The sequence below is a fragment of the Mixophyes fleayi genome, chromosome 11 (assembly GCF_038048845.1).
Source record: "Mixophyes fleayi isolate aMixFle1 chromosome 11, aMixFle1.hap1, whole genome shotgun sequence".
NCBI lineage: Eukaryota > Metazoa > Chordata > Amphibia > Anura > Limnodynastidae > Mixophyes > Mixophyes fleayi.
Window position 1 is genome coordinate 54,809,179 of NC_134412.1, and position 17,504 is coordinate 54,826,682.

At 36.7% G+C, this 17,504-nt stretch overlaps 1 protein-coding gene across 1 annotated transcript; it reads left to right on the forward strand.

Annotated features, from left to right (window-relative positions):
- The first annotated feature begins 2,581 nt into the window (after positions 1-2,581).
- On the forward strand, positions 2,582-13,949 carry LOC142107623 (T-cell surface glycoprotein CD3 gamma chain-like). The gene is made up of 6 exons (XM_075191160.1): positions 2,582-2,735; positions 2,986-3,012; positions 8,674-8,886; positions 9,802-9,933; positions 11,617-11,660; positions 13,700-13,949. The coding sequence occupies exons 1-6, from the start codon at positions 2,666-2,668 to the stop codon at positions 13,751-13,753; spliced, it is 540 nt and encodes a 179-aa protein (XP_075047261.1). The 5' UTR covers positions 2,582-2,665; the 3' UTR covers positions 13,754-13,949.
- Positions 13,950-17,504: the final 3,555 nt, after the last annotated feature.

A 17,504-nucleotide genomic window follows, 5' to 3' on the forward strand; every position in this document is an offset into this window, starting at 1 on the left:
TAAATGTCATAAGTAAAAAAAATTAAAGGGAATCAATACTGGTGATTTTACAATTGACAGTCAAATTTTATTGGCTAAAAGAATAATGCAGTGCAGTATATTTAATTACATGATTGCTTTTTCTTTGTAACCATTTCTTGTTAAATATGATTCAACAGGTAATTTTATAAGAATGAACAGATGTTGTAAAGAGGTTATCCACCTTCAGTTGACTTTAATGTATTGCCTTGAACATGCTAATTTTTCGGAATAAATTGCAAAGATATATGTTTTTTATGTTACAGGGAAGGGTGGTGAAAAAAATAAAGAAGCACATTTTGAATATCACTGTGAAATGTATGTGATCATGTTATCAAATTAATATATTTATTCTGTAATATAGCAGCTGGTGGGGGCTGTTTAATATAAGATCTCTTTTTATTAAATATGGAGCCTTTAATGTAATTTGGAGTTGATGAGGGCTATTAATATATTCTATGAGTTAATAATGCACTGTTGATTTTCTGTATTAAATATGGGAGCAAATAAAAAGCCATATTCTTTAAATATGGGTGCTGTTGATTTAATGTCAGGGCTGACCGCGAGAGACCTAGGGGTATATTTACTAAACTAAGCGTTTGAAAAAAATGGAGATGTTATCTATAGTAGCCAATCAGATTCTAATTATCATTTATTTAGTACATTCTACAAAATGACAGCTAAAATCTGATTGTTTGCTATAGTCAACATCTCAAAGACTTTATACAAGCTATAAGAAGATGTAACTACCAGACATGATTACACCACTATACTTTATTTGTAATGGTCCAATATATTCTGCAGTGCTGTAGTTATAAGGCATAAAATATGGCATCTGATACTGAGACTTACATCTGGCAAACAGACAAGGTTTTTTTGCCTTGACAAAATTAATTCAGCGAAATACGCATTGGTGTTTGCAGAGTTTACCGAATTTAAAATTGATATAAGATAATTTAGACTCTAAAATGAAAATGAAAAGGAGCTCCTATTACCCTGAGATTTAGTGGAGTCACCTAAGATAAATAGCAATTCACAACTGCAGACTAGCATGAATGAATGGACTAACACCCTATACAGGGACAGCATCAATAGATGCAGAGTAACAATATCTAAACTATCATAGCTTAATTAACCAAATTCCAACACAAAATAGTAGGTGAAAACTGAAAGCATTCACTTCAAATACTGAGCATAGACCTAAAGAGCAAATTTCTTTGCTGGTAACATATGTATCCATTTATATAAATATTATAAAAATCAGAGAATAATATTGTTTCACTGCTGTAACAACATAAACAGCACTAAAAGCAATATAACCAACATACTAGTGCTTAATTAGAAGAATCTACTATACAATTTGTGCTATTTAGAGTGGGAAATATATGATAATTAATAAAGCTATTCAAGGTTTGCTCAGTGTTTTAAAATATCACAATAATTCTAACTATCTTCACTTTTTTCACTTTTGGGGGTATATTTACTAAACTGTGGGTTTGAAAAAGTGGAGATTTTGCTTAGAGCAACTAGTAAGGTTCTAGGGCCTGATTCATTAAGGATCTTAACTTGAGAAACTTCTTATTTCAGTCTCCGGGACAAAACCATGTTACAATGCAAGGGGTGCAAATTAGCATTCTGTTTTGCACATAAGTTTAATACTGACTGTTTTTTTATGTAGCACACAAATATCAACTTTAAATTTCAGTGTACAAATAAGCTATCAAGTATTTGTGTGCTACATGAAAAACAGTCAGTATTTAACTTATGTGCAAAACAGAATGCTAATTTGCACCTCTTGCATTGTAACATCGTTTTGTCCAGGAGACTGAAATAAGAAGTTTCTCAAGTTAAGATCCTTAATGAATCGAGCCCCTAGTTATCATTTATTTAGTACATTCTACAAAATAACAGCTAGAATCTGATTGGTTGCTATAGGCAACACCTCCACTTTTTCAAATCTGCAGTTTAGTAAATATAACCCCTGTTATTATTTTGCTGATTTTATGTACAATATTTTAATTTTAAGTAATAAAATTAATTTTTTTATTAAATGTAATTTACCAGATGCGAAGACATTTTGAGACAGTAAGTGCACTACTTGAAACAAATTCTGTCCATTTAAAGTTCAATTCAATTAGTAGCACCTCAAAATAATGGATATATAATCACAGTGCAAATGGAAGAGTGTGCGTCACTCAATAATCTTGACAAATAACTATTTGTACTGAGAAACAGTCTCTTGATAGTTACTACTGGTGCAACAATACTGTATATACATAACTAAACAAGGTAAGTAATTGGTTCATATATATATATATATATATATATATATATATATATATATATATATATATAAAACAGCAGGGATCTTGCTATTCATAAGAATTTCCAGTGTGAAGCTTCAAGACTTGGGGCTGCCCTTGATATTCACCGATAGTTTGCAGTTATTGTATTTACTTGTATTTACTTAAACTCAAGGGAGCTTGTGCAAAGCAAAAGAGTGCACAGGAAGGCTGTGGCTTTAACTAAAATGTACTTGCATATTTAAATAAACCATACACCCTACAGTTTGCTTCCTGTACGTGCAAGGCATAGACCAGTTCACTGTTCTTCATTAAAACATTAGGAATTAACTAGACGGAGCATTATGGCGTACCCTGTAACAGTTCTGAGTTGGCTAATCTATATCTTGCTAGTTAGAAGCGCATCTACACAAGGTATGTATGTGGAACATGGTTTGAAAAATGTTTGAAATGCTGGAAAGTATTCCAAAAAAGAGATATTGGCTCAAAAATATTGGTTTACTAGTAGAAACTACAACTTGGGGATGAAGGGTGAAAAGAATGGAAGACATGTTGTGAAGAGAAATTATATTAACAGTAGGTGTAATAATGAATTCTGAGGACTTAATATCTAAATCAGCACTAATATATAAGATTTTGTTTTTTTTGTTCTTTCTATTTTCAGAAGGCACCAACGTAAAGAACATTGTGGGTAAGTGTTTATTGTTATAGTTTATACTGTCGAATTAATACAGCAAGTGAATACACAAGTGTGTACCCATTAAATTAAATGTTAGCATTGTAATTGTTATGTATATTAAGTTGTATGCCATGATGAAATGAGTAGCACATTTATTTATTCCTCTGTATTAAATCAATGGCTATAGGGCAATGTTTAGAGCAGAGGCGCCTAATGATTTTGTGTAATGGGTCGCAAACCTCAACTGTGATATGGCAGTGGGTCCCAAACTTGCAAAAATATTTTTTATGTAGTGTACGTCTAGACTAGGCTAGAGAAAATGTACAATAGGAGCCAGCTCCAAGACTCAGGAGCCAGCTGAACGGAGTGTTCTTGGAGGTTAGAGAAAATGTACAATAGGAGCCAGCTCTAAGACTACAGGAGCCAGCTGAACGGAGTGTTCTTGGGTGCTTTGAATGCTGCTAAAAAGTGGGCATAGTTTATGCCCAGATAGATGATGTCACATGCCAACACGCTTCTTCCAACGGACTTTCGTGAAAAGTTGTATTTCATCTCATTGTATTAAATTGTTTCATGTGCTGTTTCCTTGTTCAGTGGTCTGTGTTGAAATTGCTCTGTTCTATAATTCTCTAATCACTTGCTTCTTCTAATATAACCCTTCTCTGTCTGAGATGGCACATATCTCCCACCATTCCCTGCCCCCCCCCTAGATCATACTTGCCCACTCTCCCGGATTGTCTAGGAGATTCCTGAATTTAGAGTAAGACTCCCGACTCCCGGGAGAGCAGGCCATTGTCACTTTATAGTGAAGTGGGCGGGATGAGGGCTCGATAATGCGATTCATGGCGAATAGCATCATTTTGTCCCCAACCCTCTGCAGTGTAGTACTAGAATGATGCAATTTGTGGTGCCTTGCCCCCTCTACAGTTGTCCCAGATGGGTGAAATACAAATATATAGTAATATAAATGTAAAAATTATATAAAGTCCTCAAGTTTGCCCTACAGGTATGCCATGTGCACATTACTGTGTATGGTCAGAGCATGCATCATTAGTGCTTTCTTTCCCCTAGTGTACTGTACTAGATGTAGAACCCTCCAACCAGACTTCCCCCCCTCCATCACCATCCCTTTCAGAGGGGATGGTGCCCTTAAGAGGCAAAATATGAACATTTCTTTTATACAAGAAACTTATTTCAAATGTCCCTACTGAGGTCTCATTAACAGAACATACACACTATTATTCCTCCACAAATAGTACCACTATATTCATATATAACAAAATGGCTACAATTGAATTTTTGATTCTTGACCCACTTATATCCAACTCTTAGATTATACGACCCACAAACAAGGGTGTACCCACACTTCTCACCCCCCAACATAATTTCTACTCGTATATAGATCTAATGTCAGTGGAATGTCTCAACTCACATAGGCTAATCAGGACCTAGGTTTCTCGCGTGTCCTGGTCCAACTATGCAGCTGTCACGGTGAAGCAAGACTCTCTACTGTCACCACCTTCACAAATATGCTGATGCCTCAGTGAATCAATCCTTCTGTAATAGATAACAGTAGAGGAGGCTAAAAAGCATTAATAGAATTTAACTCTGCAGAAATATCACAATCTACTCTTTTTTGAGGGTATAATCAGGAGGATGCTAAAGAACTTGGCATCTGCCAAAAAATTTAGAAAGCTGAGCACATATTGTGAAATTAGAAGACCAGATCCAGGATCTCACTATCAAACAACAATACATCGCTAAACACACAACATATCATAAACTACTTTCACTAAAGGGCCAACTTAATCAAGTACTCTCTGCAAAGGCAGCCAAGACTATTATCTGACTTCAACAGAATTTCTATGATAGGAAGGGCAAGGTGGACTCCTTGTTGGCTAACAACCTGAGAGTCGCATAATCGTATTGTTTCAATTAGAGAGTCCGACAACCAAACCCTGTTAATCCCTGTTTCAGGACTATTACTCTGAATGTTACACCCTAATGCCACACCTAATGCTGTACAGGCAGCACTCTACCAAACTCCAATCCAAGATAGATCACTATATTTCTTCTTGGTATCATACCATATTTATTACATAGTATGACGGCTCATACAATCTTTTAATACACAGAGATCAAGTAGGGATAACATCAGAGATCTGATCCCCTCTCAAATTCAGTCTTTCTGTCTCCTGGTGATAGTCCTAGATGCTGAGAAGGCACACCTGGTTCTATATGCAAAAAACACGTTCATATATGCAACTAATTGGAAATTTCCTTAATGGAATCAATGCCCTAACATAACCTTTCTGTCTCAGTGCTGACTAATTACACATCGGCTAGATTTGAAATAAAAAATTTCACCGAACAGGATTGTCAGCTTCCTCCCTGATTTTTGCTCTAACGATAGAGCAGTTTGCTTCCATAATAAGAGTAAATACAGATATCTTTGGAATCAAATTTGACCCTTGAGAACATAAGGTAGGGTTATACATGGATTATATTCTGGTAACAATAAGTCAACTGCTTGTCTCCTGCCCTAATTTACTTAAAGGACTCTCATCATATAGCGAAGTAACTAATTTTAAAATAAAAAAATAAATAACAGTAAAACTAGTTGTCCAATACTGTAAAAATGTATATTTTATTGAGATTGTTATATCTGTTCCTAGGTCCTTTCCATTACCATCCCAACCCCAAGTATTTAGGAATCTGTAATAGCAGATTAGGATGTTCATTTGGTCTGGTAGAAGACCTTGAGTGCGAATGCATCATTTCCTCAGGTCTGCAAAGGAGGGTGTGCTAGGAATAACCAGACTAAAGTTATATTACACCACATCCTACCTGGGATAATGTGGCTTACGGCACTTTCCCTTGTCAAGAAGAATATTGGTCAAAATCGAGTTGCCTTTAGTTGTCTATTTTGAGTTCCTCCCATCACAGAGAGAGTGGTATTAAACTGCATCCAACCATGACTCTTTCTTTGTATGTATGGGATGTAGACACTTATTAGTTTAATTTACTGTCAGAAAATTCTGTTATGTTCCCTTCAAACAAAACGGCCTTTCCACCAGATTTGATCAATCCGGCCTCTCCAACATTTTTAGCTGACAAGTATATTCAAGTGAGGTTCAGAATCCAAAACACAAGCTCCATAAGCACTACATGTTCCCCCAGAGATCTATATTGAAATTATTATGCATTCACAGATCATAAGCTCATCTATTGACTGCTGCTTTCTCATGGCATGGAACCTTTGATCCCACATGAGGGCAAATGGGAGCTGGACATGGGAGAGGCCATAGATTCAGAGCATCAGGCATCCATAAGAGCTAATTATGCTAAGACTTTAGGATGGGTTCACATTAAAAAATCCCTAATTTATTATATTTTACAGGTGGTATCTAATGCCCACACAACTACACAAAATGTATCCTAGTGTCTTCAATTTGTTTTATAGGCTTTATCGACAGGAGGGCACTCTGGCCCACTTATGGTGTGAATGTCCAAAGTTACCACCTCTAATATCTGCAGTATCACTAACTCCCCTATGCCTGGTACACTCTCCTACTCCTTCCTGTTTCAGGTACTCCTAAACATATGAAAAGACTGAGCTGGCACATCCTAAATGCAGCAAAATGTCTATTGGAAAACCCCAAAACCGCCTCACTCTCCTCCTTCATATCCATGATAGGGTCTGTCCACAAAATCACTATAACTTCCCAGGCAAATTCCCCTTATTCAGTTTATAACCTGATTTTTTAGCATGCGTCTAAGACAAATTGACTCCTTTTGCACCTCCCCTGTTTCTCCTGTCCCTCTTCCTCCATTGGCTCCATTCAAACCCCCTTTTCTACTTAATGTCCAGTCCCACAGTTATTCTGCTATCTTATTTTTAGAGTCTATCTGGTTGTAAAATTTCACACTCAGTCATCGAGCATTTGTGTCCCACTCTTTCTTTGAAGCTTTAGGCAAAGTCCCTCTGTACAGCCAACTTCTGCTTGACTAACCATATATAAATAAAAAGAGAAAATAAACGTTTTCACCCAGACAATCTAGTGTTCGCAGCAATTAGTCAGCAGGAGCTTGCTTTGCTGGCTATTTTACATCCTACATGCCAAGCAGCAAAAAATAGTTAAAAGTGTGGCCATGATTGATAATTAAGTAGAGGAGCTGGAGTTAATAGCAACGTCAAAATTCTCAGGAGGATAGTTGTGCTTAGATAAACTCTTGCGAGCAAGAGGACAATTCTCTTAAAAATCTCATCTACATGTGTGGTGTATTGCTATAATGCATTTTTTGGCCTGAGTTTTAAGATAGCAGTATAACAAAAGCACTGTATATACATGTAAAAGATACACATGGAACATATAAATATAAGATTATTGATTTTAGTTGTGTCTGATGTGAGATTATATATGTATATGTATATATATATATATATATATATATATATATATATATATATATATATATATATATGTATCTAATATATAAATGCTTAGTGGCGTCTGTCTGCCTGTGTGTGTGTGTGAAAAAAACAAAACCAAGTTGCAGCGCCACCTGCTGGGCAGAGTTATACACTGACCTACTAAATTCTAGTGTGTGTGTGGGAAAAAATATTCAAAAATGGCTGAAATTTGGTAGGGCTCGAACTCATTTTCGTGAGGTAATTTTACCTCATGAACACACATGTGTAGAGGCGTGCGTTAGTGTGTGTGTGTGTGTGTAAAAAACTATTTTCTCAGAAAGGGCTCATCCAATTGACCTGAAATTTGGTATACTGACATTATTTGACAAAAAAATTAGAATAGTCAAGTCAGTTAACTTCCATCATCCCCCCTTCCCCCCGTGGGAGGGGTAGTAAAGGCTAAATTTACGAGTTGAGGGGTCAAACTCATTTTCGTGAGGTAATTTTACCTCATGAACACACATTAAAAAGGACGCTTGCGTCGGGAAGTAACGCTCTTCCCCTGAGGAGGCCTGGGCTAGGTCCAAATGCATGACAAGAACCTTTTAAAGACCTTAAGTAGCTTGATTTGACTAGAATGCATGAGTATCATGCACGGGTCAACTTGTATATATATATATATATATATATATATATATATATATAAAATTATTATTATGAAACAATGAGTTAGTCTCATGCTTGTAGCAATCCCCTCCTATACAAACACACCTGTACTGACCTAATATATATATATATATATATATATATATATATATATATATATATATATAAAAGTATGTATATACATTTGTTCAGTATGGGTGTATCTTTATAGGAAGGGACTGCTACAAGCATGAGCCCTGACTCATTGTTTCATAATAGATATGTATTGGTAGGCAAGGTTTTCCCTACTCCTCTGATTCTTGCTCCCATTTCTGGGCTTGGTGGATGATCTGATAGCCACCACTTCAAAACCTGTAGCAGTCTCTTGTTTAATCAGATACCGTGTAAAATTACCAAAATATATTTCTTATGTGGGTGTTTTTATAACCTATTTTTAGTGGCAATCAGACCAATTCTGTATATAGCTTTGCATGTTTTGACCAAAGCACTAACCAGTAAGGCTTTACCCAGCGTAGGGCACTATATCATTGTATGGTAGTAAATGGATGTTTGAGTGGGTACTTACTTGACAACTCATTTCTTCTCCCCACTAGGAACTGAAAAAGGTGACAAGCTGTTCCTCAAGTGCCCTTTCCAGAATTACATATGGGAAAAAGACGGTCATGATCTTCCGGCCTTTAATGATAAAGATCTGGATTTGGGCTCGCTGTGGAATGATCCTCGTGGAGTCTACTCCTGCAGGGAAACTAAGACAGAGTCAAATACCGAAACCAAAAAACCCCAATATATTCATGTGCATGTGAGAAGTAAGTATACACTGTGTTGCTCCCCTTTAGCACAGTGCAAAAGGGTGGGTAGAGGGTACAATGTGCTTGTCTTCTCATTTCTCCTTACCAGTGACTTTTCAACCTTTTTCACTCAGACTGATGCACTTGTCCATGTTACCACTATAATTAGGTTATAAAAACACCCACATAAAACATATATTTTGGTAATTTTACACGTTATCTGATAAAACAAGAGACTGCTACATATTTTGAAGTGGTGGTTACCAGATCATCCACCAAGTCCCGAAAGGGGAACACGAATCAGAGGAGTAGGGAAATCCTTGCCTACCAATACACATCTATTATGAAACAATGAGTTAGGGCTTACTGGTTAGTGCTTTGGTCAAATCATGCAAAGCTATATACAGAATTGGTCTGATTGCATGCAAAATAGGTGCAGCTAGCAAAATTTACGTGTGAAAGTATGGTTGAGGGATGCTTTGTCCTCAGTTTATCTATGGACACGAGCCTGGATATGACCTATGCACCTTGGAACAAATATAGTTTTCTATTATTTTCGATACTTAAATTATTATTATTATTTATTTATAAGGCGCCACAGATTCCGTAGCACCAGATACAGAAGCAAGTAACAAATAGATGAGTAATACATGTCAGCAGCACATATGAGTGTGAGTAGTGCTATGGGGACTCACAAAGAGTGCATCAAAAGACATGACGGGACGTACAAGGGACAGGAGACAGATGTGGGACAATAGGTAGAGAGGACGGGAGAGCTTAAATTGATCTACACCCTTTTCTAACTTCTCTCTCTCTCTCTGGTTTTCTCATCACTTACCTAATGTAACTATTTTGTTTTTTATCTTATTTTCGATCTCCACTTCTTTCCATCATACAAATTATAACATGTATGAACTTCTCTCGTTTTGTCAGAGTGCCAGAATTGCATAGAACTGGACGCTGGAACAATCTCAGGGTTCCTTGTGGCTGATGTCATTATGATTGGTCTTATTGCCATGGCTGTATATTTTGTTTCTGGCATGGAGACCCGCAGACCTGGACGAGGTTAGATTATACATAAGTGTAATGTGCATTGTACCATGAGTATAGGGTACATGGAATATAGTTAATTAACAAATATGTGAAATGTGTGCTTTTTAAGTCACATAAATTGTGCTCGGATTGTGTTTTTGCAACAGCATGAATGAAAGTTGCTCATAATACATGCATTATATAAGACACATCAATGGTGCATCGTATATGATAAATTAATGGCACTTGTATTGTGTAAGAGGCGAGAGAGTATCAACTGCACACTTCCGATATACATAAATTAAATAAAAATATTTTCTGTTTAGTACTATAAAACTGAATTTCGTTCTTCACTTTGTATAGCAGCAAAGTAAGAGTCATCTCTCCCAACTATTGGCCACCTACTGTCTACAGTCTGGGGTCTAATCCCACATACTATTAGGATGCTGCTAGGCTGCCTGCCAGCTACATGAGCATATCCTAAGCTATTTCACAATGTGATAATATTCTTGTCCTCTGTTACTCATTTATTACTTATCGTAAAATCCTGAACTCATTAAAACAGTGAAAGTAGTTGGGAGTTAGAGTCGAACCGATTCAGAAGCTATTTCTTGTGAAATGCTATTTATTTGGTGAGGCATGCCATGTAAGCGTCAATTCCCAATAGTTACATTTAAATAGGAGTTGATTATTTGAACAACCTGGAGTAAAGTAATAGATGTCAAATGTGTTTTAACACCTTAATATTTATTTTAGGTCAGGTTATCGAAACTGGAAAATTAAATGGAAAAGGAATAAAATAAGTTTACACTATTAGACTTCACATATCGAAATCAGATCATTAGGGCCTGAACAACGCAAATGTCATGTGAGTGATCATCTTAAAAAAATAATTCACATTCAATATATATATATATATATATATATATATATATATATATATATATATATATATATATATTCCAGGTGCACCATATTTGCAGTGAGCAAATGTGCAAAATAGACTGAAAGATTTTATTTTGCAATTATAACTCCCGTATTATCTTTAATCTTGTCATATATGAAATGTCACTTGGTTTGAACAAACTAGTGTGAACAGTTTTTCGCACTAGTAGGGCAAACTGCTACCATCAGGTAGATGTCGTAGTAAAGCGGCTCACTGAAGATCAGCACTCTTCTCTGCTATAAAGCGGCTGACTGAAGATCAGCACTCTTCTCTGCTAGAGAATGTCTCTAATCAACAATTAGATATACGGTAATTGTTATATCTGGTTTATTTTGCACATTTAACTCTCCCAAAAAGAAAGGGCTTATCCTTTATCATATGTTGCATCAACCATGTCACCTTTCATTTGATAATCATCATCATCATCACCATTTATTTATATAGCGCCACTGATTCCGCAGCGCTGTACAGAGAACTCATTCACATCAGTCCCTGCCCCATTGGAGCTTACAGTCTAAATTCCCTAAAATACACACACAGACAGACAGAGAGAAAGAGAGAGACTAGGGTCAATTATGATAGCAGCCAATTAACCTACTAGTATGTTTTTGGAGTGTGGGAGGAAACCCACGCAAACACTGATAGAACATACATACTCCACAGTAAATGTCACATTATCTATGTTGGTAGACTCAACTATAATAATATATTCAGCAGTTGGTATAAGTGATCAATTTGTCTTATCGACTGTTTTGTTTTGTTCTCTGTAGCTTCTGACAAACAGCATCTGATTGAAATGGATGGAGGATATCAGGTGAGTGGGAAAAGCTACAGTGAATAATTATTTATTGATGCTGCTGCTGTCTTATAATGGCCACACACATTTTCCTCACCAGCAGCTACTTGTTATTCCACTATCTTACATATCATATGTTCCCCAAACCTCTTAGATTGTAGTTTTACCTTCTGTTTCATGCCATTGTATGCAATTTGTTTGTGTCATGATCCCCTCAATATACAACATAATATGTCAGCACATTATAAATAAAACATAATAATAATAATAATAATAATAATAATAATAATAATGACAAAAGTCCTTTGCTGATGGTGATGCAGTCACTATTGCAGCCTATACAGAGGGTTAAACTTTGTATTTGTTTCACAGTTTTTTTTAATTAAAGAAATTTGCATAAAGATGCTACATACTCTAATAGGTAAGTGATAGAAGAGCAGACAAGGGATCCCATAGAGATAATATTCATACAACTACAGTAGATTCAGATCCTGGTGTCTTGTGGGAGAAAAAAGGGAATTTTTATATGTTTGCAAATTGCTTTAAAGCAAGATTAGTTTTAATTTGTTGTGCAAAATTAATAATAACCTAATTATGCAAACCACATTTATTTGAATAAAGTGCAGGGATTATGTGTTTTGCAGTTATTTGCATTATTGTCTGTGGAGAGCTTTTAGGCTCAAGCTAAGAGGCCTGTTGAAAAGTGAAAAGCCCTTTTTGCAGCGATAACCACAATGACTTTGCATAGGGGAGCTTATTTGTAATGTCCCGGAAAACAGAGCACGGGTAACCCCTCCCCCCAACCACTAATTCCCTCTGGAAAGCTTTCGATATCAGTATCGCTCAGCTGCCACAGTAATAACATATTGTTAAATAGTGCAGAAAAGTAATTTTCTATTGCTACCATAAGCAGCAATAAAAATAGTCTTTTTCGTGTCGGAAAGGCAAATAATGATGAATAGGCCCCTATGCACTGCCTGCAAGCCATACTGAGTAAAACAATATTATGCAATGCCCTGGCATTCACCTATCAGGTAAAGCTGATGCCTGATAAGGCTTCTGGGAGCTGTATAATACAGTAAAGCTATCTGTCTGAACATGGTTGGTCTGTACTATCAATGTGGCGATAACAGGGCTATGAGAATTACTTCTTTATTTTAAGTTGGAGAACTCATATATGTAATTTGCCTATTTTTTCATTGTAAATAGCACTGGGTTCATTTTCTTATGCTCTATATTCTGTGAATCTAAAATCCCATAACCTAATACTGTAATTCTGTCGGCGATGTTATTTGGTGGGAAGTGATTTTACATTCACAATACACAGAACTGTGAAGCAAGAATTCATAGCCTTTCACAAGGCTTGCAGCTATCACTGGTGCTATTGCTGTCTATGGAAATATTTTTCTGCTAGCAACATTCTCTTAAGACAGTAATTGTAACAGTGAATACAAGTTATGATCTTATGAGAATTTTATGTAAACTCTGTATTTTAAGATAATAATATCAGTTGCAAGCTCATGACTTTTATGGGGGCTGGATTCTACCTTCATGATTTCTAAAACAAAAACTTGTAAGATATGCTATAGCCAGTAGTGGAACCCAGCGGTAAGCAGGGTCTGACATTATCTATCCAACAGCAATAGAGGCCCATCTGTGCATGTGTGAAGGGCCCCGTGAAACCCGGAGGGGATAAACATTTGTCAGCAGGTCCCCTCACTATAGCTATGTGTATAGCCTATTTTATTGGTTCTCAGGGGATTTATTTTATTGACTAATCACCTTATATACCAGCTGTGGTAGATGTTGAGTGGCAGAAGAGATCCAAATGGGTCCAAATGGTAAGATCACTTATACCTACTATGAAGTTAAAGTTAGTGTAGTATAAGACAATTATGCATCATTATGCCTTCATCAGAATGCACAATCAAGCATTTTTGCTATGCTACAATAAACATTTTCTCACATTGTATATTTTGTTACACACGTATATTGCAATACACACGTGTGTACTATTTTAATTGCTCTGTTCTATTCCTTTGTTTTTTCCCTTCCAGCAACTGAGACACCGTCAAGCTGACCTGTACAGCCACCTAGGCACACAGAAGTAACGTGCAATTTGACGAGGGCTCAGTATCAAACATGGGTGACAATCTATTTAGGGTTTAAATGTGGGTCCTGTTCACAAGTATGTCACTAAGAGGAATTGCTGTCTTAAGTATAATTGTATGGGTATGATCTTGGAAAATATGTTATGTTTTTGTCTTTCTCATTCTGTGTTGAATAAAAACATGAAAATAACGGAAATCCTGTGGTGTCATTTAGCTGACTGAGAGGGGAGGAAACTTCCACCTGTGATCTAGCTGCTCAAAGTCAAACATGAAACTTTGAGTCAAATGAAAGATAAGACAAGCAAGACAAGAGAATGCGAGAGAGAGAAAGAGAGAAGAGAAAACAAAACAAAACAAAACAAAACAATGTTAAAAAAAAAAAAATCATCCCTATCACCTGTCTGCACGCTTTAGATCAGAGGTGTCCAAACTCATACCTCAAAGGCTGCCAACAGTTCATGTTTTCAATCAAACCCAGGTGAATTAATCATTTTGACTGGGTCAGTAATTATCACACCTGTTTCTACAGACAGAAATCCAGAAAACATGAACTGTTGCTAGCCCTTGAGCTCTGAGTTTGGGCACCTCTGCTTTAGATGATCTTCCCAGGTCTTATTTAAAATGGCACTGTGAGCAAATAGGAGCAGATATTTCCAGTAGGTCATTGACCAGGTGCTTGAAGGTGGCTGCATTTTTCATCCCAAACATCATGACTATGAACTAAAAAAATAAGCAGACTAATTCATGTATAAAAGGCACTATATGCAACCAAAGAACAATTTGTTAATAATGCAAAAAACTATGACTGTGAAAATTATACAATAACAATCATGTTATGAATTCATAAAAACACATTTATTTCGAATAAACCTTTAATGACCACGAGAATCATCTAAAGATTCTGTAGGGGGGATTCAATTCCCCCGATAATACTGTTGCGCTAAGTCTTTAATACAGTAATTTTAAGTCAGATTTCTACTCGCGGCTCCCTGAGCTGCGAGCAAAAAGCCAGCGTTGAAATTTTCGTATTAATGATAATTATGCACACTATTACCGTAATATCGGTGTTAGTGCACAGGCCATGTTACTTTTTACAGCCAATTGAATTCCCCCCCGTCTGTAAACGTACAATGCTAACAACCTGCTTTTAAATTATGAACTGAAATGCCCCAACAGAATAATAATCCTGTACAGATCTCTAGGAATAGATGAGGAAAAACGCATACTATTAACAACCTAAAGCTACATAAAGAGCAGAGGATGTCTAAACAATCATGTGATTGTCTCTCTCAGAAACTAAAGTTTACATATACATTATTATTATATTATTGTATATTAAATAGTATTACATATACATTATTATTACATTATTTTTACATTTTTACAAAAAAGATAACCATATCTCACCACCACCTTTAAAAGTGCATAGGTCAAGATGTATACTAGTACTAATATCTCTCTGTGTTAGAGTCAAATGATTTTAACATAATGTTCTGCTCAGACACATTTTCTTAATCGTTAGTAACTACTTACAAATCATGCGGTGTGTCACTCTTACTCATCTGTATTCTCAGTAAACTATCCGATTCATGCAGATATGAGAGTTTGACAAGCGATGAGCAAACTTACAGATTTGGCTTGACAGTGGCTAGTACCTCCAAAGAGACGGTTTTGGCATGTGATGTATTAATAAGTTTATTTGGACAATGTGAAATAGCTGGAGGGCCACATGCGTGTGATCTCCCTGCACTGTGCAGAGGAGGACACGTGACACAGGAGTCAGCTGCCCCTATTGTGATAAGAACCGGGGCAGTCTGCTGGGTGCCGCAGGTAAATGGCCGCGGACCGTCTGCTGCCCTACTCTTATTAAGTCTGCTAGTGAGGGCGGAAGTGGACTTTCAGACATTCCTCTAAATATTATGGATTTCATTTGGACCAACTTGTGGTCTGGTTCGTCGCCACGCTCCACCTCTTCTACCTGGCTCCAAATACAAACCTTTAGTGCTGGATTAACTAACTTAGCTTCAACTCTATGTACCCCAGGACACTACAGGTCTGTTATTGCATATTTTTCACATAGTATATTTTGCTGTTATTGCTTGTTTGTTTTATGTATCAAATGTTTGCATTCCTGATCGCTGGCCGATGGTAAAGAATGAAAATGTTCGGTTTGTTTGTTCTTTAAAGATAACTATCTTGTCTTTTCTTCACAGATAAGGGTAGACAAAGGAAATATAGACTTAGTGCTTAAGGGGATGGGATAGAGAAATAAAAAATTACTCTTGAAAGACAAATTAACAATAGATCATTGGAACACTCTCTGTTTTAGGCTGCAGTGACTCATGATAATTTGTTTGGCTGAGAATCATTATCCAAAAATGAAGTATGTACATACTTTGCTCCAAAATATTGTTTTATGTATTTCAGATAAGTATGAGTCACTAAGAGTTAATCTTTCATTTCTCTATCATAAGTCAGGAAGTCCATTGCAAAGGTACGTAGTTATGGTGATACCGAGTTCTTAATGAACAAATGATGGACGACACTAGATTGCACGGTTGATGTAAGACCCCCTAGTCAACTATGGGGAGGGATCATAGTTTAGCGAATAGCTAAGGGGATTAGTGAAATGAATACAGCCATTGTCCCATAGTATCCAATCCAGCTGTCATGTTTACTGTAAAAATCTCCCTTTTTGCATGTCTGTTTGTTTTCAAACCCTTGTATTCAAAATCTTTGTATTCTTGTTACTCATTTGCTTTCAAATTTCTCATTCTTTATATCTATGCTAGTATCTCTCTATCTTTCTCTCTCTCTCTCTCTCTCTCTCTCTCTCTCTCTTCTCTTGTATAGAGATAAAAAAAGACGTAGACACGGTCTCAGTAATGGGGCTAAGACATTTTTTGACATAAGACGAACTCAGGGATATACACACTAGATTGACATGAGTTACAGAAACAGTTGGGGCTTTGGTGTTATGTGTATAGAAGCTGCTAATCTTTAGCAGAAAGGTTCTGTTGTAGAAATATGATTCATGTTTTTTTTTAGATTGCATATCTGCTTTGTGCCTCCTGTACAAAATGTGCCTTTATATTAATGCACAAAGGGTGGAGAGATTGCTGGAGGTTAGGCATACAGATATGCATCTCTGTGTAGAACATTGGAGTAGGATTTTTGCCACAAGATACGACATAATGTGAAACCCTAGAAAATGTAGAATTTTCGTGTTTTATATTTTTTCACTGTTAGACATGTACTGGATACTGTTATATTTGAAGAAAGTGTTATAGAGATAGACCCCTTTGCCCTTCTCACCTATTATTATTATTAATTTTATTATTAATTTTTATTTATAGGGCGCCACTAGGTATCCGTAGCGCCGTACAGGGACAAACAAAGTACAATACAAAGGTGAGACAGCACGATACAGTAAACAAAATGCACAGTAACTCCGAGATCTCAAAGCACAGCTAGAGGGGCGGGAGAGGGGAAGGTCCCGCATACGGCGGAGCCCAAGAGGGCACGGAGGGCAGGGAAACCCCCAGAGAGGAGAGGAGGAAGCAAGAGGGAATGGGGAGGAGGAGGGCAAGGTAGCTGGAGAGCAGAGTTAAAAGTGGTGAAGACAGGAGGAGAGATGACCCTGCTCAAAGGAGTGTACAATCTAAGGGGTGGGGTAGACAGACAGAAAGACACGAGGGAGGGAGAGAAGCAGGATAAGGGAAGGGGAGTGAAGGGGAAGAGGCAGAAGATC

Bases quoted from the DNA above. Each gene is read 5' to 3' on its own strand.
- LOC142107623 (XM_075191160.1), top strand. From the start codon at position 2,666: ATGGCGTACCCTGTAACAGTTCTGAGTTGGCTAATCTATATCTTGCTA. The intron at 2,736-2,985 runs GTATGTATGTGG...TTCTATTTTCAG, and splicing joins TAGAAGCGCATCTACACAAG to AAGGCACCAACGTAAAGAAC. The intron at 3,013-8,673 runs GTAAGTGTTTAT...TCTCCCCACTAG, and splicing joins CAACGTAAAGAACATTGTGG to GAACTGAAAAAGGTGACAAG.